Raw genomic sequence first — 24,316 nt, 5'->3', positions numbered from 1 at the left:
ATCCATCACTTTATCATTTTGAGAAATATACCAATAGAGCCAAAACAAAATTTTCCACGAATATGTTAGAAATATATCTAAGACTTTTAATAAAAATAAATATACAGAAGCTTATGTGAATTTTACAGATGAGATAAACAGAAGTATTTTACGGAGTCAGATAATCATTTATTGATAGTGAATTTCTGGCTCCCTTAGAAATCACAGGACCAACTTTTAAATTAGGCCCAAACTCAAAGAACATTGTTTAAAGACAAGTATTTTGCAACTGCAAAGTCAGCAGTTATTCACAACATACAGACATTTCATAACCTACAGAAACTATGATAAATGGCACAGATTCCTGAACAGACATTAAAAAAGTTATAATACGCATATCATTAGTTTTCCATATGAAAACCATATATAAATTTTTGGTTACTAATAGCTTCATGCTTATTTTCACATTTATTTTACCAAGCACAATATATTGTAATAATTTTTAAACAGATAAATATTTATTACTCTCTTAGCAGTCATTCAAGAGTTATCTACACAAAAAAAAAAGTTATTTTGGCACCTTTAAACATAGTGTCCATGTAAACATTTCTTGCTTCTACACACAGCCACCATCAAATTTCTGTAGCAAGTGCCCTTTGGTAAATCATTCATACATCCATCCAGCAAATAAATAAGCAGCTGAAGTGTGGTTAAGTTAGTATCTTAGGCTACGAAATCTTGGTTTGCTTAGGCTAAGTATTGGTTGTTTGATGGTAGGTTTGTTCTCAAATAGCATAGCTTCCTTTTCTGTAGTTGGAAATCTGTTCTGGTAGATCAGAGGGTATTCCTTCTGAAACTTGAAAACACAAAAAGCAAAAATTAAGATAAAATACCAGACCACAAAATATTGTAGTGATAGAACAAGGAGGAATAGCTTTAAACTGAAAGAAAGCAGATTTAGATTAGATGTTAGGAGGAAACCCTTCTTCATGGTGAGATGCTGAGGGGCTGGCCCAGGCTGCCCGCAGCAGCTGTGGGTGCCCCATCCCTGGCAGGGCTCAAGGCCAGGCTGGACGGGGCTGGGAGCAGCCTGGGCTGGGGGGAGGGGTCCCTGCCCGTGGTGGGGGCTGGGACTGGGTGGTCTTGGAGGTCCCTGCCAACCCAAACCATGCTGTGATGACCCCACCAGAAACTCCAGCTGTGCAGGACTTGAGCACAAATTGCCTCATAAGGATGCATATCAGCAGGAGGAACAAGGCTATGGGCACGTAAAGTAACTGCTGTGACACTTGAGCAAAGCTGTAGCTCTTTGTCCTTCGAGTTCACAACTGGTAAACAATGAGTCGAGCAGAGATTGTATCAGGCACTTCACCTTCTGTTGAAATGAGAAAAGCTTCTAATCTCATTTTAGTCCCAATGATTTTTAGGATTATTCTAGTCACAGCAGCTACGAGCAAACACTGTAGGATTCTATCTGCCTTTTCTCCATTTGCAGTGACAGCCTGTGGTTGCTCACCGTGCCGTTCATCAGCGAAGTAACAGCGATGATGCATACTGTTTGAACAGCATGACCAGCATTCCACCAGCCTCCTGAGCAAGGCATGGCAGTCCCCCCTGTGAAGCCACGCTGTCCAGCCAGCATCGGTATCTATTCTGTTTCTGCTTGGAAAGCTGTCTTTCAAGAATCACAATAATAAATGTTTTACCTAAATGGAAACTAAGATTCAGCATATTTTGAAGGTCTTCTCTCAGGAAAACTTACTTTACTTAACCAAGGGAGTTATTTTTCCATTCCTGCAGATACACAACTAAACAAAAATATCTGGTTTCAGAGACATGTTTCTGACGTTTTGCCTGTTTCCTATTTAAGGCTTCCATAAGGAATGAAAAATAGTAAGTACATCTATACACCAGCCAAAGCTTTCTGCTGATGGATTCAGCCTGTGGAAAATGACACCACTTGTAACTTTTGGTGTTGATGCAAGTTGCGCCTAACCCTCTAGGAAGTGACATGTATTTGGCTTTCCCCAATTCAAAGTATCAAAACCCAATAATCCCACAAGTTGTGATTTATCACACTACTAGCTCTCCCAGCACAAACTGCAAGACTGTAACGATATAGCTCCGTTTAAATTTTTAAAATTTACTTTCCTAGCACATGGCCCTTACAGTACATACAAGCTGCTTCTGGAATTTAGTGGGAACCGATTAAAAAAAAAAAATTAAGTATGTACTTCAAGTTTTACTTTAACCTTAGAGGATTTTAGTTTATTTTCTTCTTCTCCACTTCACCTGCTTTAAGTGCTGCTGGGTATCACTTCTTACTGCTTACTAACTCCCAAGTTTTAATTGACTGTAACTAGTCTTCTTTACATGCCAGAAGAATGAATTTGAACAACAGTCCAGCCTTCGCTTCTACAGGACCAAAAAGTTTTCACAACACATGAAAGTCAGCGTCGCAGAAGCTGGGGGAGGGGTACCAAAGAGAAAAATGTGCTTGCTCTGAAAAGCTGCTTTTTCAAATTTGAGTCACAAGACTCGCTTAGGAGATTCTAGGACAAGTACAATACTATTCAATTGGTCAGAAATACTTGCCAACGGTTTTCCGAAAAAGAAAAACCCCTCCAGTATTAAATCCTGCCAGAATTGCTGTATTTTAGCTTTAGTATTAGGCAATACATTAGCAGGCCATAGAAGTGCCAGATAATCTTGAGCAATATACATGTTACAAAACACAAAGCTAAGTCCACAGGAAAGAATGTTTCAGAGCTGTGAACAGATAGAGCTTGACCTCTTAAAGCAAAGCACTGCTTTTATTGCCTATCGACTTTAAGCCCACCTATGGCATTTTAATGGGAACTTGTATGGCTGGTTCTCCACAAGAAATCATGCTGTAATTCTATCACATATTAGTCCGCAGAGAGCTGTATCTCAGAATAATTTTACATCAGTTTTAAACCACTGTTTGAACACTGCTGCTGCCAGATAGCATCAAATGCTGTATTAAACGGTCTTTAAAATCCTAGTCAGAGCATGCAATCAAAAAACCCTTCAACGGGTCTCTTCCTCAAAATAAGCATGTCTCTCTATACAGCCTGCTCTTGTTCTGTACCAGGGTCTAGTGACAGGGATCCCACCCTCACAGAGGCATTTTCTTAATTAGATGATATATCTGCCAAGTTTCTTACCTGTTTTAACTTTTTCTTTTTGTCTTTCACAGACAAGTTTTTATCTTTGATAATGTTCTCCAGGAGCTCTGCCACTGCAGCTTGAGAGGTAGAAACCTTTTGTTCTTCAAACTCCTGAGGAGTTATTTGTTTGCAGTATGAATATGTTGGCAGTATGGCACAGATTTCTTCCTTTGGGTATTTGCACTGAAAGAGAAGTTGAAGGGGTCTGCATATACTCAAATGATTATGCACTATTTCAGTAAGAAAGTACCTAACAAAAATCTAAGCATACTGACTTAGAGTGATATCACAAGTTGCAAAATATTAGAACATAGCTAATATCTCTGATTGCACCAACAGTTTAATAACAGTTTGCATTCAAAATATGGTTTTACTTGCAGTTTTCCCTATCCCACTTTCAGAAGTAACACACATGCTGCAATTGGCAAATGAACTCAAACTTCTATCACGCCACCAACCTCAGCCATCTTCATGTATTCTATGTGATCTTGAACTGCAACCTGCAGGTAGGTTGGTACTTTAAATATTTCTTGTTGATGGTCCATTAGAAATGAAACTAATCTTGTAGAAAGTAGCTCATCAAGATCTACTTCTTCTGCACAGCATAGCACGCATCGAGAGAAAGTCTGTATCATCTAGAAGCATTTAGCAGATTGTTAGTACGCACAGGTGAGGGATTTGCTGCCTTTGCAGTCTACACAGTAGCACAATGAATTCTCCAACACCAACTTTCACTACAATCTCTTGCCTGCACCACTGGTCAAGACAGGAGGTAAACCGATTACAATTTTTTCCTCATTTGAAATAAAGGAACTTCTTATAATATTAGACTCGTATTTGATTCGAACAGTACTTTCAGTTACATATTTCAAAGAGGTAATAATAAGAGAAAGTCTTACCCTGCAGAAAAGCGTACATCTTCAATTAGCCATCCTGAGACAAGTAAGATGATAAAAAAACCTGCAGAGCCAGCCTAGTCAAGATCTAATGCACACCAAGCTCCAGTTTTAAGTAGCTTTACAAAACATTTTTACAGCTTTCATATGTCCAGCCTTTAGTAGGCTTATTTTAACTTAGCATGTGCAGGTACTTTGTTGTTTTAACTAATCTTGTTTGACAAAAATCTTTAGTCATTCCAATGAAAGCTGAAATCCAGACTTCAAGGGTAATCTTTAAACCCACTAGGCAGAAAATTTACTTTTTTGGAACCGATTTTGTCGTCACTTCACACGCACAAATGTTTAGCCTGACAAAGGTTTTCTACAGACACTTTGCCAACACCTTTTAAATTAAATGGTATTTGGGTGAGAAGCTAGTCTAAATGATCATCTGTTTGCATTCTGTTAAGAAATTTCCCTTCTCCTCCCGAAGTAAAGGAAAGCAACACCAATATTTGAAATACATTAAGATGGAGACAAGAAAGTGCTTGCTTCAAGTCGGATTTTTGTAAGTATTCTGGAAATGAAAAATCCACCCATTAATCACTATTTATTTGCAATGAGACAAGAACCTCAAGTATGGAATACTGCTAGTATTCTCAGCATTACTTCAGCAATGTTCTTAAAACAATACACTGCACTCATGATTCTCTTACCAAAGAACGTGTACCCATTGCATCATGCAGTCGTGGCATATCAACGTTTTCACTGATCCGAGAGATCATACGCATTAGGAGCTGAATCTTTCTACGATTTGGGGGTGGAAGTAACAAACAACATATTTGTAGTGCTTCAACAGCAATTCTTTCTAAATGAGGCTGAAGGAGATCTACAAGTTAATTATAAAGATAGCTGTCATTAAGGTTTGAACCAATTTTCAGGATATTTTTATCTCAGAGCAAGAATTATTTTTTTTTCCCCCCAATGATAACCACATTTCATAGAAATCATCTGTAACATAGGAAGTGTTATGCAGCCTTTTCTTGTGCTGTCATCTTCAACTTGCTGCATTATAATAAAACTGCTGGTACAATTAAGACCAAAATGTGATTAAGAAATGACACCAATGGTATTCCCAGAAGTATGTTTGTGCAAATTCCCTGCCTCACTTTGAGACAGCGTCTAAGTCACTTATCACTTACCTGAGCAGGAAGGTGATTTACTGACACATCAAGTTTAAGACTCCAAGGATACTACACACTACTGTATGTTAGCAGAGGTACAAAGAGCTACCTTTAAACAGCACAATTTAGACCCAGATTCTTTTTTTTCCTAAAAAAACCCCACAGATCATGTCAGATGCATATCAAAAAACCTAGCAACAGTGCCAGAGATTAAGGAAGCAGAGATTAGTTAGTCAACACAATAAGCCAATACAACATGCTTTAGAAAGCCATCTTACTTTGCGTGCCAGTCAATACATAAGAAGAATGAGTGAAAGAGTATTGTGAGAGTTCTGTGGTACTTTTGTAGAGTTTCTTTTTGACGGTGATATCAGAAACTTCAGTCCTGCCATCCATTGAAGCAGCAACACCAGAGGTATTTGGTTTTCCTTGCCCACAGAGTTGAGGCCTTGGCTTTACTGTGATTTCAGCAACCGGTATATTAATGCTAGCGTAACTTTTGGAATTCCACTTGCCATGTAAACTCAGAGACCTGCATATTTCCTTCAATCCCTGATTTTCATTAAATAGCTCTTTATCCTGAAGAGTTGAAGCAGACACCCCCTTGATACCATGGGTTTGTTTTTGACATGTGTTATCAAAACCCAGCTCCAGTACAGAATTAGCTTTATGCTCATACAGCAGTGATTGTTTTCGATTTCTTGTACCCAGGATGATGTTCACATCACTTTGGCTGAGGAAATCTGAATCCCCTTTACTGTGTATACTTGAAGTAGGATCCCCAATTCTTTCCAAAGAGTAACATCTTGTCCTAAATGTTCGCAGTGGGTCTTGTTCATTCCTGAAACTTGAAAGATTTTGACAACTTCCTCCTATTAGATTATCAGCACTACCTTGTTTACATGTCAGTTTATATCGCTGCAATTTCTTTACACATGGGTTTTGAATAGTTAGCTTTTCTGAAGAAGTCTTCCTGGAAGCTTTATATTCTTCCCTTTTTTTGTCAGGCTCTTTGCAGAGTAGGCTTAAAAGAAGACACTCAGTTGACTTGAAAGAGTTCAAGTGAGGAATTTTTGAAGGTTGTGGGTCACATTTCTCATCTTGGACAGAATGTTTTCCACTGCATATATCTGGAATTGTGATGTAGCCACACATAACTATCAGAAAATGAAATATAAGTTAAGATGCCAGTGGTATGAAACTGAACAAGTTCAGAAAGTTGCTAACTGAACAGAGACGTCAACAAACGTAAGACACTGATTTATAGTTGACTGTTAGTAAAACTTAAGAAAAATTTAGCTCAGTTCAAAAGCAATCTAACAAGATAATTGCAACCAACATGCAAGAATAAGGAAAGTTAACACACTGCAATAGTGAGGGACAGGAACAAGCATGTATTTTTAAGTTTTTGTTATTGCATATTTAGAATGTTAGCTCAGACAGAAATTTATATAAGACATAAGACAGAGCTGCATTTCAGTTAATATTGTAATACAGAACGATAGCATTGATGACCTTCAGGTGACTGAAGCTGCCATACCGATTAGGGGGTCAAGGTCTGCTTTGAATTACACATTTCTTCCCCAATCGATACAAACTTACAACTTGCAGTGATTATTTCTGAATTCATACATACCTAAAATATTAACAAAAAGTTCATAGTATTCAAAAGTAAGCAACGGTTCAGGGAGATTGAGAAAGTAATCAGCAACTGTTCTGAATACATCTCGTTCAAACCCACTGTAAGTTGGTTGGCTCATGTCATTATTTCTAGGCCCTAAAAAGAGGTAAAGAAAAAAATTCACAAAAAAAGTTTCATAATTCTATTATAAAAATAATAAATAAATAAAAATCAAGTTTATTCTTGTAGGAATGACTTTCACAAAGAGAATCATGACAGCAATAGACAAATATTTAATTTAGTTTAGCACTGTACCATTTGTAAGCAAAACCAGTAAAATATTCTATGTAGCCATTGAAGAGGTGTGCTCAGTTTCAACAAGCTGTTCCACACCAAGAAAATAAATGAAAACTTTATAGGTTTCTCAGCAAAATAATAACGAACTCTTAGGATTTTCCTTCATTTCCAAAGTACAGTTATCCCAGTTCTCCCACAGGGAGCTCTACCTTCTAGATCAAGGCACTCATCCTATAACATACTGTGAACAGCATGCAGACTGAGAAGCCGGCCAATACAGAATCAATATATACACATTGCTTTATGCATAGGCCAAGCAGAGCTGGTCAGTGTCTTCCCTTTGTGGGGACCTCCTCAGTTCCTCTATTCAAATGGTTCACCAAGAGAAAGTTTTGTTCACCGCTACTCCCGTGGTGAATCACAGCTACAGGCAACTAATTTTCTTCAGAAGACAGATGAGCAACCCAATAACCTAAGAATCTAGTTAATAAACCTTGCCCGTGTTGCTACAGGCAAGAAAAGGAATGAACGGAAGTGGTCCTAGTACAAATAAAATTTGATGTTTTCTAGATCTTTTAACCCTGATGTTATCATACTCCACTGAACTCCTACAAATGAAATACACTACCTTACAAAGCCAATTCTAACAAATTAGGAGATGGCAGTTTAAATTGCACATAGAACCAGGGAAAATTTAACTTTTGATACAACCAGATTTTATAATCACAATCACATTAGCATACAGTACACTAAAAATATAGCAGAGCAGTATTAACCCTGCCAGTTTCAGTATTTTTAGTGTTCGCTGTGCAAAGTAACTACCACCTTAATCATTTCGTTACAGTATACCTAGCAGATGCAGAGATAAAATCTCCACTTGAACTAATTCACTCAAATTAGAAACTCAGAATTCAAAAAACCAGAAAGTTTGCTTGCAGTTTTCAACCCACAAATACAAAGACCTATTAGTTCCAAATAGAGAACTGATGTGGGGATTAACATATTGCAATGCTCAAAAAACAGTGCTCGGCTATATTTTCCTCCTCAATTTAAATCCACTCACCAAGCTCTCCCCTTTCCTGCTTTTCCTAATAGTGCTCTTCATGTAAGAGGCTCTATGTTTTTGCAAATGCAGTTGAAGAAAAAAAAGAAAAAAAAAAAGAAAAAGGTCATTTTCACAACAGCGTATGCTTCAAACTGAACTTCTGAAGCCATACTAACCCTGGAGGGACACCTACCACAGTTCCACTGTGCAGCTAGGCATATATGCTAATGTATAAACACACACCATCCAACCATGTTAGAGCTACTAAAGCTTTGAGAGGAGCTAATGAAGGAGATTGCCAGGAAAAGGGGCAAAAGTTAAACAGCAGGGCAAGCACACATAGGAAAACAGCTCGTCATCTCTGATTTCATTTGAAAGGCACTCATCTAACTCTAGCATGCCCTGTTAGCCATTTAAAGAGGCAGTTGTGGGCAGTGGGGGTAAGAGAAAAGTCAGTCCGTCCTCTGCTTCTCCAGAATCTTTTCAAAGCCTGCTTCATAGAGATGCAAAGCTTACATCAGTGCAATCTGTATGTGTTTGTAATACTATTTCAAACACATATGACAAAGGAAGCCTTAAAGATGGATTCTGTGAAGTTTCATAAAAATCAATGGCACTGCAAAGGAGAAAGACTATTAGTACCACACAGGTCTGCTACAGCACATGCTGAAGAACAAACCCACTCCTTTAGCAGCAAGAGAACCACATCAGACTCGGCCATTAAACTGAACTTCATTGTATTCACCGTGAAAGCACTTTTTTCCCCCCACTAATGTGTGAAAACCTGTGTTAACTGCATTAGTTCAAGGTAAATACTTTCCCAGTAGTTCCAAGGCAGCCACTCAAGTACACGTAACACTGATGCCTTGGGTAACAGATTTGTCTTTTCTGAAGGTTTAACATCATGCCTTTCTAAATTTTACATTTAACAAAAAAATCCAGAGAAAACAAAACACAAGCACTAAGTTTTCAATAATTTGTAACCACTTGTAGTTTTTCTGCTTGATATTTCATACATCAATACCAAAACAAGGGATAACTGCAGACTGACTCTTAAGCCTGCAGACAATGACAGTTCAGCTGTCAGAAAACATGTTTAACAGCTAAAATGTCTGACTTTAAAAATCCATCTCACCTACTAGGCAGTGATTGGTAAGATACTGAAGGCCTTTGTTTTCCACAGATGAACTGTAACTGTAAAAGGTGTCTTACAGAGTTTTAAGCATAAGATTTTTCTAAAGATTGCTTGGAGAAAGAGGTTGGGAAGCAGATAAGGAGGTACTAGAGGAGCTATACTCCAAGTCTGGGATCCAGGAACAAATCAGAACTTTCTGTTGTCATGACAAATTTAGTAGATGATAAAACTGACTATACGTGCATGCTTTTACGTGAAACCCTTTGCAAAATTTTATTTGATTCCTTTCAAGACAAATTAAAAAAAAACCCTGTGAATTGGCCTCCCTGCTTTAATATGAAATGTAGAAACTGTTTTAGTCCAGCTCAAAGCCAGTAACTGGAAAAAGAAAGTAATTTTATTCCTGAAAAAAACATTTTAGAAGAAACCACACAGAGGTTCTGCCCAGCCACTCAAGTTTTCTCCCTGCCTGACTCTGTTACTAGAAATTATTTTTGTAAAAAACCCCAGTTCTTAGCTTTTTCATAGCCTTGGACAGAATGCTTTCACCAAAAGCTTACAAAGTTTAGTTAATACTCCTGTACATTTCATGGATTAAGGAAAATTGAAGCTCCTCTTTTTCCACTAATTTAATCTGTTGCCAAAAATTCATAACACAGAATCAGACGATGCAGCCTAAAAGCAGAATAACTAGCCTGATTACTAAAGGACTGATACCTTGATTACCTGAAATATAAAACCTTCAACACATATTAACTCTTTGGTAACATTTCTGTTCAATAATTTGATACGGATTGCTGTCATTGCTTCTTAGCATATCAAGGCACTTGGATTACTTGTAATGTTTGATTCTGGAAATTCAGTTGATCTTAACATACAAGTATATTTCACTTTCAACTCTCAAAATACCTTTCTGGAACTTAAAAACTATTCAATGACTTACAGTATGAGAGGCATTTCATAGCTGACAACACCCAGTGTGGGAGGTCTTCTAAAATAAACAAACAAGTACATTATTGATAGATAAGTCCAAAGACATAATACCAGACACAAATAATGGCACAAATTTATTGAATAATACCTCAAATACAAAAGATAAAGTTTAAAGCTAATTTTAAATATTGGTACATGTAATATCGAAGTGAATGCAATATACCTACAAAACCTTCTGGACAAATATACTGCACTGTGCCTTCATTTGGGAGAAAAGTGTAAGAGAGACTACAAAACATGTTACTTCAATTATTATTTGTTGTAATTACACCATATAGAATCTTTAAGCAAAACCAGAAAAAAAAAATCTTACCTGATTTGTTCTGCAAAATAACAACACCATGTCTGCTTACGTTAGTCATGTTATATATGACATACTCAGGAACTATCTGTGTTGGCTGCAAAACTTCTTCCAAAGATGGGAGGCCTAAAATGGTTTGCAAACTGTGGGGAGTAAAAGAGCAGATGTTGTCCAGAAGGTTTGCTAGTAATGAATGAAAACAAGTTATTTCTGTATCTATTCAAACAACAGTTACTTGATAAACTAGTTTGCTGTTTAATAAGTTCTCACTTCCAGAAGGACTACTTAAGGACATACTTTTTCCTTGGACAAACAGCAAAAATCAGTAAGAAAGAGCATCTATGGTACTTGAAATATACCTCAACTCCAACAATAACAAATATCTATAAATTTCTTAAATGCAACAATCCAATGTTAATAAATACACTAGAAAGCTTATGTAAACAATAGCTAGTAAAAATACTCAAACATAATTTTTAAAGCTTAAAAAAACTTGTAAGTGAAAAGCTTGATTGGGCCATTACACACACAAAGCATATATACAAGAAGGTCCTTTTTATAATGTGCTTACTGTATTAGAATTATATTTCTCCAAGTTTCTTGCACATATTCCTGGCTTATTTCCCTCCCATGCAGTGTGTCTTCCTTGTTTTCTTCTATTATATCACGTTTTGTTTTTCCTAAATTTTCCTGAAAATAAGTGGTTTATACCATAAGATAAACAAGCCTCTTAAGATAATTGAAAATCAAGTAAAAATTGTTCTGGACTGATAGGTCATTCGGCAAAACATTAAATTCCAAAACATGAGCCAGGGTGTGACTTCAGCAGTCTCAGGACTGAAATGTAAGCATACCCAACTAAAAAGCCAGAGCACACTATGAAAAAGAGACCTAATAACTCAGAAGTCAGCAGTTTAAAAGGTAGTAATACATTTGGATTTGATGTGTTTCTAAGTGCGGTATTCTCCTTTAGGATCACAATCTAAATTTAGAAAGTACGCGTGCGCACACACACAAATCTCAAAAGAGTAAAAGGCCAAACACATTCTATCTTTTTCATAAAGCAAAAGAATTAAAGAATGTGTGCCTTTTTATTTGTCCTAAATAAACAAACAAACATAAAGTTTCAACAAGGACAGATTGCCCAGATCATTTCTGCAACTCCACCTTCCAGCACTCCAAATATTTTAAAATACTGTAGCAGGAATAATTCTGCACTGAAGGACACAAAACCAAATCCAAAAGCAAACAAAAAACCTCCCTTACTGATGACCTAAGATGCTCAATTGCTTATACATATAGATATAATTCAAACTACACTGATGCAAAATTACCCCTATACTGCAAGGGGTGTGTGCAGTGACCTTTCTTTCTGATGAAGTAACATGGCTGCGTTAAGAACACTCTATCCCTCCACTAACATCCCAGTAACTATTGCCAGTAACTTTAGAAGAAACAGCTTCATTTAAAAAGCGTACTTAATTTCTTCTGTCAAATGCACAATCCCTTTCACTTGCTGCCAACATTTCAAAAATGCCATGTTACAGTTACAGCTATGATTTTGCACATATGTATTTTGTTTAATTATGTACAGGTTATTTAATAAAATCTTGTTTTGTACATTGGAGAAACAGCACACATCACCAAGACACTTCATTATCAAATATAGCTACATCTTCCTATTATGCCTAATAAATGTTCTATTTCGCTGTCTAGGAGAACCTACCAATTTATTTCTTAAGCAGGAAGGGAAGATGACACAACAGAACAATGTCACTAAAAGGTGATCGCTTATAGTTCTGCTTTGTTTGTTTGTTAGGAATAAAGAAAATACATGGCAATTGTAATTATGTAAGAAACATTACCAGAGACTGTAGTGACTCATGTTTCTTAAGAGCTCTCCTGGATAAATGTGGCAATTTAAAAAGTCTTTCTTTGTCTCTAGAGAAGTTTTCCAAGTTCTCTTTTGGTGGACATGAGCTTGGTAGAGGTTTAACTGGAGATGTCGAAGGAAACCTGTAACGAACATGAGAGATGTTAAAAACATTTACAATAGATTAGAAATAAGAGGTTACTTAACCAAACCCATACCTTATGATTCCATAAGATTCTTAAGTAATACAGGAAATTAAGAAGAAAAATACTGATTTTTTTTTCCTTTTGAATGTCATTTAACATACATTAGCTTTGGGCTAGTGTTCTTGGTTCCAAAGTCAAGTTGAGCATACTCAGATACTTATTACAGCACTGAGACCAGAATTCAGGAGGCAAGGGCCATTAATACCTTTAATTTTAGAACGCATGGTAGGCTCTGTTTCCCATTTAAGATTTTTTTGTAAAATATACAAGAAAAGTAAACACAGGACTGGTGGCATAGGGCGGAGCCACAACAATAAATTCTCTTTGGCTCTCCTCCAAAGCCCTTGAGCATAGCATGCAAGCCAGCGAAAAGTTTGGCTAGACAAAAGCATGGAAACAGCCCTCAGCATACAGGCTGTATGGTCTATACTGCAAGTCAGAGCAAAGTAAAATGGTGAGTGGAGTAAAACAGTGCTAATAATGAATTTTTGGCCCAACTGCTCAACCCAAAGCAAAATACTTCTGTGGATCTGAGCATAAAATTTTAAAATAAAATTCTCAACCTGAAAAGCTCTGCTAACTGGTCTTCATTTCAGTACCTGTATAGTGCACCATTGTCTTCTAAATTTTCAGATCCCCATCTCCCTTTTATATCTTCAATTACATGATTCTTGAGAAACTTTCTCAATAGCTGAATAGTCTGCTGCCTAGTAACTTCAGGACCAAAGTTACTATTATCCCTTAATACTTCATGCAGCCAGTCTATGGCTTCCGATGCAGTAAAACAGCTTCCATGTTTTTTTAAATGTTGCCTGTGTTTCCTTAATGGCATGCCTGCTCGGAAATATTTTGTAATATCGTTCCACTGCATGGGAAACAAAACAACAAGGAACATTAAGATTAAAGTCTGAGGTTGATCATTGTAAGTCTCAATTAAAACAACATTCTATTATAAGCATATACATGAAATTACATTAATGCTAACAAATACTGATAGTTATACTGCCTAACGTAGCAGCATTCATATAGAAAATTCAAATCTAAAGTTCAGAGTAAAGAATGCACGTACATTTCATTTAGGTTTTTATCACCTCCTTCTAAAACTGAAAATAAGGTTGGCGTTTCACAGAGATAACGAGTTTTATTGACCTGGTCTGCACATGCCCAGCATTTTACATCAGCTCAGTCTCCTGAGGCACTGGCAAACCACAGCCTTCAAGTTTGCAGCAGCTCTCAGACACGAGATGAATCCAGCCGTCAGAGTGCACAAACACCAGTTTTAAAGTATTTTCTTCCTTTCCTATTTACTCGCACAAAGCTGGATGGAACACTACAATTAGCAGGACCCTCTTATTAGGCTGTCGCTCAGTTCCACGGAGCAAGGCCGTGCCGGGGAGGGAGCAGGGCGCCTTGCGCTGCGTGACAGCGCTCAGGGTGGGCAGAGGGCCATCTCCACCCACAGCACCCACCTTCCCACGCCGCGCACCCGCACAGCGGCGACCGCCGTCACCCCAAAAACCCAACGGCCTCACATTGCTCCAGGTACCCCTGAAACTGAACCTGGTCAGCGGGGGCCGTGGATGGTCAATGTTAATTTGCACTTTACCCCTGAGGGAGAGGCCGAGGCTGGCGAGAAGACCCCTGAGGAAGAGACCCCCTGGGGGAGAGCCCGAGGCTGGCGAGAGCCCTACTGCGGGAGAGGCCCCGGGCGCCGCGGCAACAGCCGACTTTCCTCCTCCCACCCCGCAAACTCGCCCCAAGCCAGCCCGCAAAGCGGAGCCCCCCGCCGCCAGGCCGGCTCGGCGCCCCCAGCCCGCCGTCCTCACCAGCTTGGTGGCGCGGTAGGGCCCCGGGCCAGCCGCCCGGCTCGCCATGTCGCTGGGCACAAGCCCTCCGGCCGCCGGGGCGAGCACCCACCAACTCCCACGCAGCCCAACGGCCGCTGCCGTTTGAATCAGCGGCGCGAGCCGCCCGCGGGCGCTGATTGGCCGAGCGCGGCGGGCGCGTTGCCGCCTGACGTGAGGCGAGGGCGGGCGGCCGTCTGAGGAGAAGGGCCGGGGCCGCGTCCGGCGGGCGGAGCGAGGCCGGCCAGGTGGCCTGCGTCCTCCGAGCAGGCAGGCAAATGTCTTCCGAACAGCTACAGGGGTATAGCGGCATCCGCCTGGCCTTTGGAGGCGGGTATTGAGCCGGGTGTTTGGTTTCCGTGCCGTTGATCCAAGCTGTCCCTCGGAGGGCCGCGGCCGTTCGCGCCACTGGGTGTGGCCTGGCCCGGTGGCAGCGGTGGCGCAGCCGGCTCAGGCGGGGGCTGTACGCCTCGGCCCAGGTCCCTGCCTCCCCTGCGGGTAGGGTGCGGTAGGAGCCACGCACAGGCACACAGGTCAGACCTTAGAAACTCACCTTGGTTGTTTGTTAAGATGAGGGGAAAAAAGCCAACTCGCATTACAGGATTTAACTCGGCTTTCAGGGCGTTTTCACAGACACTTAAAGAGGCAGGTGTGCTTTATGCATTTCTTGAGTCCTGTGAGACAAGCATGTCACTTACAACTACCTGAAGACATTTGTTACTCCAACTCTGGGTTCCTCACCCGGTGTGTAAGAGCTGATCCGCACTCACAGCCGAGATTACTTGCATATCCATGAGCGCCAGGTGATAATCTACAAAGCCAGCACACCTCAACAAGAACTTCTCATACACTTGGAACAGTTGTTTCAAAGAACGTCTTCAGAATTTCTTAGTGATTAAGTATTCTTTATTGTCGGCGCTGGGTGTACGGGGGATCCTTCCACCAATCGTACACACCCAGAGGGGCAGATTATCTTATATTTATATAATGAAACAATGAATATTCCATTAACGACTATACATATTCATTACCTGAACCCGCCTACCCTCGCTCCGTATGCTAATTAGCTTATCAGTCTTTCACGCTTGCGCAGATTCTTCCAAAAATTGTGGGCCGGGGTCTTTAGAATGTGGGCAGTGGTCTATGGGAGGAAGGCCGTAGGTCTTCCTCATGGTGTACTTTTCACCTTAGGTCTCGGTCTCAAAAGTGATGAGTTGGCAGACTTGTAGAAATCTTTCCCAGGGTTTTTACAATACCCCTTGTAATTTTACTCAAGGCCATCCTGCTGTCCCGTTATCTCCTTGGTAGGGCAGCTTGCTTTGCAGACAAGGAGGACAGCTCCCCTTGCAGAGATTTGCAACTTTCTTGCCAGAACAGTCTATATGATCTTTCAGACATTTTAACCCCTTTGTCGCTATACAATTACAAGTTTATTTATGCATTAAAATGAATATTGGTTTATGAATACAAACTTGACCATATTATTTACAGCTTATTCACATCACAGTTGTTTACAAGTATGTTTAATCACAATTCTCACTGTTCTTACAAATGTTGTCTCTGTTTAAAGGTACTGATTTTTTTTATTTTTACCCCCCAGGCTTTATAGGGGCCTCCAAGAGGGTGGATATTTGGTGTGCTAATTAGGATAGTTCATGCATAGTTCCACTAGTTTTCCCGCTTGCTCTCATCAACTATTTCAGTCTGCTTGACCTTATCCTGTGCCTCAGCTTGACATATTTATGGTGTCTGTTCCTTCTCCTAAGGCCGCGTTTTGGTAGCTGTTGGTAAGCATTTAACTAACATCCTCTGTTTTTCAAAATCCTGCTTGTTTTTCACTATATATATATATGTTTACTCTTCCCCTCCACCCCCCCACCCCCCCCAAGTAAATATCACACACACTATCTGCTTCCAACAGAAAGCACATTCTTTCAACTACCTTGTGTCATCCTGTAAATTTCCTACAGATACAGGTATACTGGAGACCACCCCCCCAAAAGAAAAAAAACCCAAACAACAAAACCCAACCCCAACAAACATTGCATAGGTTTTGCTGTTTGTTTTGGGGTTTTTTTAAGTGTTCTCTTTCTCAGGACTTGTAGACCAAGTACACTTGTAACCTGAGGAGTTATAAATACCCCACGAGCATTTTAGCTCATCTTGATACAGCCATACATTGCTCAGACATTTTAAGCTCATCACTTAAATTTCTTTTATAGTCAATAAAGATGCACAAATTCCTCAGACACTTTTATAAGAAGGGATAAAAACTTCAATGTTGTGAGAAAACACACCAGCATAATAAGGAGTTTTAAGCAATAAACTCCAAAGCTGCACACCAGGAAAAAGACTAAAAAGCCCAAGTACCAAGACCCACAGCTACCTAGCCAGTACTAGAACAGTACCAAAACCCCCAATTTCTCAACTCCTTACCCTACTAAAAGAAGGGCTGTTATGCTTTTTATGCCTAACAAAGTAGTTGAGGGAGCCAATCAAAGCTGCAACTCCTGGTAACTTCTATCAACTGTGTGAGCTGTAGCACCTGCTGGTAAGCCAGCAGCTGTTGACTTATGAGTCAGTGTAGTAAACAATTAAAAATTCAGTGAAACTGTGTTCCTTCACTTACATTTTGCATCTGATTAGAAGAGGGTGTGTATTCTCTCACTAGATTAAAAAAAACTTTAGAGATGTTCTTCCTCACATATTTCAACAACTCACTTCCTGGTTTCCTTTCTAACAAAATTGCCTGATAACTGGTTGCCAAGACATAAAGTGGTATTGATTTTTCCAATGATCCAAGCCTAAACCTGTTCAAGAGTATAAATCAGTTTACTGATTATCTTAGGGAAATCTCTGTGAGTAAAACCTGCAGAAAGTGATGAATGCAGCTGTTTCACTTACACTTATTACTTCCCGTACTACTCTCAGGTAATGAAAAAAAAAAAAAAGTTTGGTGTATTTGCAGTCAACCTACTGCCTATAGATGATTAATTTGTAAAACTTTATATCTTAGATCAAGTAAAGAGATTTTAGGGACACGTGTGGCAAATACAGTAAAAGTGATAATTGAAAACATTACAGCTTATCTACTTTATACAACTGTAAGCAGTGTTATACTGTTGTAGCCTGGAGTGTTTTAATTGATTTCCTAGAAGACAAAAATTAGAGTTCTTTCTGCTTTTACGAATCAGTTTAAAGTGTACTCTTGCTAGTAGGTTTTGCCTACTTAAAAAAAAATACACAGAGGCAGGTGTTCTGTATTTTTATCACTACAGTTTTGAATAGATGCAATCAACTGGGAATATAAGCAGTCTTTTAAAATGATTGGAGAATACCTTCAGGTCACTAAAAATATTTGTAGAGCTGGTTTTATGGTTTTACAATGAGATTTCCTTATCTTTCAGTATTTTTTTTCCTCCATTTATTCTCATTAGAGTGTACCAAATACTTAGTGCATATCTATACAAATACCAACCCAGCTTTGCTATACGAGGGCATCAGGGTAACTCCTCTGATATTGAACGAATTCACTTTAGGATAGAATAAGCCTTGTAGTTAAAGTATAATGAATATAAGAAATATATTCTAATGAAATTAATAGTTGCACAACAAAAGCTGCTATGAAATCTTCTATACAACCCTGTACCAAGGCTAAGAACTTATACTTACTCAAAGAATGTAGGTATAGTAATTAGGTCATGTAACCCTAGTCTGAAAGAAATAATTAATGAAATAACTGATCAAAGAAGGAGTCTGTTTCTCTTTCTTTAACTTTCTCTAACAAGGGCCTGCTTATAAGTTATCTAGAGGAAGCAATTAAAAGAAACAAGCAGAAGAAACAGATGGTTGACAAGGACATAAATTAGCTCAGACCGATAAGAACACTGCAAACTGGCAAGATCATCACATACCAGGCAAAAGGTGAAAAGTACACCGTGAGGAAGACCTACGGCCTTCCTCCCAAAGACCACCGCCCATGTCCCATCCCGACCCACAATTCTTGGAGGAATATGCGCAAGCGCAAAGGACTGATAAGCTAATTAACATACGAAGCGAGGGTAGGTGGGATTAGGTAATGAATATGTATATGCATTAATTGAATATTCATTGTTTTATTGTGTAAATATAAGTTAATTAGTTACTTTAAACATGCACGTTATGCGGAAGGATCCCCCGTGCATCCAGCGCTGCCAATAAAGGATACTTAGTCACTAAGAAATTCTGACTACATTCTTTAAATCACTTTGCCTACAAAGGTCTGCAAAGCACATGAAAGAAAGTAATGGGAAAAGTAAAGCTTTATTTTCTGCTTTCCATTTATAATTGTTTGATGTTGGTGTCTACTATGAGTAACAATAGAAGGTCAAATAAATAGATGTTCATGAGTTATTTAAAATATCAAGGTTATGGCTGACCCTCTGGATTGTTTTTCACTCTGTGTGTCACTAAGCGGAAGAAGAGGGGTGCACTGTATGTGCTGTAATTATTTTACTGGTTTTAGACATAGGAATAAAGCTAATTGGAAGTACTTAATATTGATCTGATGTTTAGTGCAGCTGAATTAACATTCTTGCCTTTAAGTTCAAATAGAAAGTGATTTTTAAAACATAAGGGAATAGATCGTGGAGAGTGCTAATGGTAACATAAGCTTTTTGCATTTGTCATTAAGGAATTAATAATGAAGAAACCCTTCCCTGTGAGGGCGGCGAGGCGCTGGCCCAGGCTGCCCGGAGCAGCTGTGGGTGCCCCATCCCTGGCAGGGCTCAAGGCCAGGCTGGACAGGGCTGGGAGCAGCCTGGGCTGGGGGGAGGGGTCCCTGCCCGTGGTGAGGGGTAGAACTAGATGATCTTTTTAAGGTCCCTTCCAACCCAGATCATTCTATTGCTGTATGAATACGAATGCATATACATTTACAAATACGTATTCCACTTGGTTTGTGAGGATGGTGCTGTAAATGGGGTGTTCTTCCTCTTGGAAGTGTTGCAGTGGCCAGAGACCTGGAGCCTCAGCAGGACTTGGCGTACTAGCCCTGCATGGACTGTGTTCTTTGAGCTTCCAGTGAAAGAAAATTCAGTTGCCTGTGTCCAAAACAACACAGCTATCAGGCCCACATCCCAAAACAGACACAACAGTTGACCTTGCAGGGCTTTGGCCCCTATGTTTATGACTTTCTCTTTACCACAGCTAAGTGTTGGTTTTGATCACTGGTAAGGTAAAGTATATATGATTGTAATAGCAGCTGTGACAATACTGCTGCTGGGACATCAGGAGCAGTGATGAATAATTGAAGTCTTTGAATTTGCGGGTGTAAGCACAGTTGGCAGGAAAGCTAAGAGTGGAGCACAGCGCCATGTTTGTAAAGCTCTGTGAAGATTTCAGAAGCATGCTGTTAATGTACTGGTGCTATTCTTTCATGCATGTCTCTTTAAATTTTTATTTTCGGGGGATGGCCTCTGTGCTTACAGTAGGGGAAATAAATTGCCTGGTATTTAGTGAAATGAAACAAGCATAAAAACGTAACAGTTGAAAGACATGTGGGCTCTTAAGGAAGAGTTCTTATTCTGTCATTGAGATAACAAGATAAGAACTCAACTGTTTACATTTCTGGATGAAACATTTAAGCATTTTTTTTTTTTACTCCAAGAACATTATGCATCATTCTTTGAGGATACTAAAAAATGAGGGCTAGATTATTTGTATTTTTCCCATGTGTAGTACAGATTTTATAGGAGCAACGTTTTTATATACAAAGAATCTAATCTAAGCAGGATGTGCCTGGGGGAAAAAATCCACACTGAAGACAAAGTGCAGTAATTGCCATCATTTCATTACAATAACTTTTTTTTTTTCTCTTAAAAAAACCCCAAACAATTCTGTGGAATTTACTAGCTTTCAGATAACATTTCAGTTAATTTGCTGGTTTGTAGAGATGGAATGACTTGTACTTCTGTAGTAACAGCGCAGACAGTTTTTGGAAGGATTGGTGTGGGAAGAAGAATAGAGGGAGAATGCCTGTGAAGGTTATCATGAAAACATGTGCATGAGAATTAAAGAGAAAAAAAGATTCCACATTTGGAACTATATCTTCTTTTACTCCTTCTGAACTTTACCCCATATAGAGTCAGTCAGTAGCTTGTTCAAAAAGCTACTTAGAGAGGAGGTTTTATGCAGTAGTGTAGAAAACCCAAAACAAATAGAATAAATCCTGCTTTGTTCAGCCCTCACTCAAGGGTGACCTTACTCAAGGTCCCCTGCTTTACCCCTCAGTAGCTCAGCATCCCTGAGTGGCTTTCCTCTCTCCCACAAATGTTGAGAAATTCTGTGTAGTATCACCCCCTAAACTCAAGCAATATGAGTACTGTGTTATTTTCTTTCCTCTAGAACAATGATAGGTAAATCCTGTTCTGCTTGTACCTCACAGATACTGAGAGGTACCCTGTGCTTTTTCTTGCTATATTTTCATACCATCCAATATATTTACCTAGTCCCCCATCTCCTCCCTTCTTAATGAGCTAATGAGCCTTGTGAGCTGCTCAGGATTCTGCCAAATAAGTTAGAATCTCATCAGCGGAGGTCTTTTCCCTGCTAGTGTGTTGGTCAACAGAAGTAACACACGGTCTGTGAAGCATGCCATCTGCCCACAGATCTGCTTGAAATGTTTCCTGACAAGGTGCTCTGAGCAGTTTGCCTAAGAGCAATCCTGAGATCACTAAGTGTTGTGATGCTAGGTAGGAAATTGTTACTTGGTTCCTTGCATTGGTCTTAGTCCTGTTTCTACAGCACAAGGATCTAGGTAGTTTTTCTGCAGCAGTTTACAAAAGTATGAAAATGTGCTGATGCTTTGTATAAGTCTTAAAGAAAAACCTTGAAGTCTTTAATAATGTCAGGTTTTATGGATATACAATCCCTTAACCTTGTGGAAGATTAATTTGTATTTATAGTATTACTTTAAGAATGGAAGTATCTCTTAAAATGTAAATAGCTTTTAATTTTGAGCTACATAAAAATGTCAAGAAGACATGTTTGGAACACTGTTAGTGTGGAAATAACAATTACTGAACAGCCATCTATTTGTTATTATTGCTGTAAAAGAAAAAAATTATCAAGTGGAAGAGAGGGTTGTGTATAACTGAGTATGAGTAGCAATAGCAGTAGTTGTAACATGAGTATTTATTAGTATAGGGTGATGTGGATAAAGAGCCTTTTTGCAAGAGAAAATTCATGCAATGTTAAATATGTGCAAACAATTAAAATGTGTATGAAGTTCTGTGATCTTTGAATTTTCAGAAATTCTAAGCTTGGAGCTCAGTTTATTTGGGTTGGTTTCAAGCACAGTTTCAAAGTCTGGCAGGACTGTTTAATCTATAATTAACAACTAGTGCTTGCAACCATCTTAGATGAAGGCTGCAGCTTTAATGAAAGCCTGTTTTATTTTTAATAGGATTGAAAGATATTGCATACAAAAATGATATAGCAGTATCTATTTCTGCTGCTATGCCTGACATTAAGTATTGATACTAACCATATATAAGAAACTCAAGCTGTAAATAAAGCCTTTGCATGTATAGACATGAGATGTCCTGGCTTCAAACATGCTTAATTAACACAGGCAGTGTGAGGCTTGAGGTATTTTTGAACCAATCCTAAATTAGACCCCTTTTGCTTTGTCTTTCATATATTATTTATTATCCTGTCAAAGGAGCTTTTGGATACTACATCATGATATGTTAATTAATGTGCTTTTTCTCTGCCAGTCATTTAGCTTACGACTTAATTAAATAGTGGATGTTAAGTATAGTTTAGTGAAGAGATTCAGCTGAGTTTGCTTCTTGCTAGTTCAGGTGCATGGGATGAGCACCAGAGCCAGTTGCTCACTCCACTATCTTGGTAGTACCTATTCCCTTGGTGTGGGATCCAGTTTGTTCACTAAGGCACAGATCTGTCTGGATGGACTCTTCCCTCCAAACAGGTGCAAATTCCTCTGGATATTTATCTTCCCTCTGAAAAGTATTTCTCAAGTAATTTTGGTAACATCTATAGTAATAAAAAAAGTTCTTGTTACTTGGATGGTTTATGGAAATGTCAATGCCTTTTGCTGTTCTTGCTTATGCTAATCTATTAGCTTTTTGGAAATAGATGATGAAATGAAATACTGCCAATGTCTCAAATTATCCAACAACTTCATCCAGGAAGGCTGGACATCCTTTTACTATCAGAGTAAAAGAAAACAGATGAAAATAAAGGGAAAACAGCTGACTACGTGGGCATTTAATCCGTTTTTGTTCTGGGAGGAGGGAGTAAGAATGAGTAGAGAATTGGAGCTCGTTATAAAGTGAAGAAAGGAAGGAAACTGCAGAATCCTGCACCTGGACTAGGCTGACCTCATACATCAGTACAGCATGGGCAGCCTCCTAGTACATGAGACATGGCCTTATTCCTATGGCAATCCATTAAGGGGCAATCCATGTTAAGGGGTTACATTCTAAATAATAATCAATGCTGTTTCAATTCAGCAAGGACTCTTTCAATGGAATTTTTTTTTCAAGCTCATCTTGTAATTTCTATTGATCCAACATTATGTGTGTCTGTATGACTTGGGTTTGGCTTTACTTAGTGGAAGTATACTTCTGAACTGATGAAACAGTATTATTTCAACTCTGTCTTTTTAATATATAATTTTAATTGCGTGCTCTCTTACTGATAATTTTGGCATGGTTACCTTTGTATGGCACTTAATCTGCAGTTATCCATTGGCATGTGCTTCTCTAAGGGCTTTGTGCAAGTGTTGTGTCTCCTGTATTGTGTGACATCTACTCTTGAGGTGACTTTTAGAAGGGAAGGTGTAAACTGTGGGTTCCTTTTGGGTGTAACAACAAATGAAAGTTTGCTCTCATGGTTTAATATCTGTACTTAGTATACTAAAAACTTTGATTTATGATGTTTCTCTGGAAAAACACAGAATTTGCTTTCAACATGTCTTGTTCACACAGTTTTTATTGAACTTAGTTGAATTACTCCTGTACTTTAAAAGAAAACTGATTTTCTGACTGCTACAAACCTTTAAATAGCAGTTACTTCAGATATAGGCATTTTCTGCCTGGTTCCCTTGTCTGCCAAACTATTTAACTTATAAAAAAACCCCACGCCCCATCTCCAAAACCCCACAAAACCCAAACCCAACTACATGCAGTTTTAGTGAAGTTGGTCTGAAAAAGAATTCTTTTTATGCAGTTGCTTAGTTTGTTGCTTTTCGTTTGTGAGATGCATCACAGCTGTGCCCAGTTTTTCTCACAAATTAGTTCATCAGATCTATTATTCTACAAATGTGTAACAGCTGTTGCTCAAATCCAGCCTGATTGCACATGCCCTCTGCAGTTTTACTCAATTGGTTTACTCCAAACATTTTGTTACTAAATCATTCATTTGGTTGTAACCATTCGTACAAAGTATACATTAAAATGCTTCATAGTGTGACAATTTGGAAGCCAGTTGCTCATAAGATCAAAGGATGGGATCACTTGTGGAGTATGGTTGTCTTACCATATGTATTCACAACTCCTGGCTGTTAGTAAAAGGCAGGTACTTATATCAAAAGGGGTGAATGCTCAGACTAGAGTTTTCATTGTAACGATATTAGGAAGCAGTGGGGAAACATGAATATTGTACACGTTTTCAGGCATTCATGTGGATGATTCTTGGTGCTTCACTCGTTCTCCACAAGTCTCTGAAATGCAGATGTTCCTTGAGTGGAAGGCGGCAGCTGTCA

At 38.9% G+C, this 24,316-nt stretch overlaps 1 protein-coding gene across 8 annotated transcripts; it reads right to left on the bottom strand.

The window, feature by feature from the left end:
- Nucleotides 1-65: 65 nt before the first annotated feature.
- Nucleotides 66-14,680, bottom strand: DEPDC1 (DEP domain containing 1). 8 transcript variants are annotated; one of them, XM_056356233.1, is made up of 12 exons: nt 14,530-14,680; nt 13,303-13,568; nt 12,490-12,640; nt 11,196-11,314; nt 10,637-10,767; nt 10,274-10,321; nt 6,869-7,009; nt 5,511-6,389; nt 4,765-4,937; nt 3,629-3,805; nt 3,168-3,353; nt 66-835 (listed from the first exon to the last, which is right to left on the bottom strand). In XM_056356233.1, the coding sequence occupies exons 1-12, from the start codon at nt 14,575-14,577 to the stop codon at nt 695-697; spliced, it is 2,460 nt and encodes an 819-aa protein (XP_056212208.1). In that variant the 5' UTR covers nt 14,578-14,680; the 3' UTR covers nt 66-694. The 8 variants fall into 8 exon arrangements, 6 of the variants coding, with proteins under 6 accessions (XP_056212208.1, XP_056212209.1, XP_056212210.1 ...); XM_056356234.1 differs by having other exon boundaries at nt 5,511-6,362; XM_056356235.1 differs by lacking the exon at nt 14,530-14,680 and adding an exon at nt 13,853-13,991.
- Between the last annotated feature and the right edge of the window lie 9,636 nt (nt 14,681-24,316).

Source organism: Falco biarmicus, chromosome 11 (genome assembly GCF_023638135.1).
Source record: "Falco biarmicus isolate bFalBia1 chromosome 11, bFalBia1.pri, whole genome shotgun sequence".
In the NCBI taxonomy this organism is placed as follows: domain Eukaryota; kingdom Metazoa; phylum Chordata; class Aves; order Falconiformes; family Falconidae; genus Falco; species Falco biarmicus.
The sequence above is the reverse complement of the archived record's forward strand: the minus strand, read 5'-3'. Positions and strand labels throughout refer to the sequence as shown.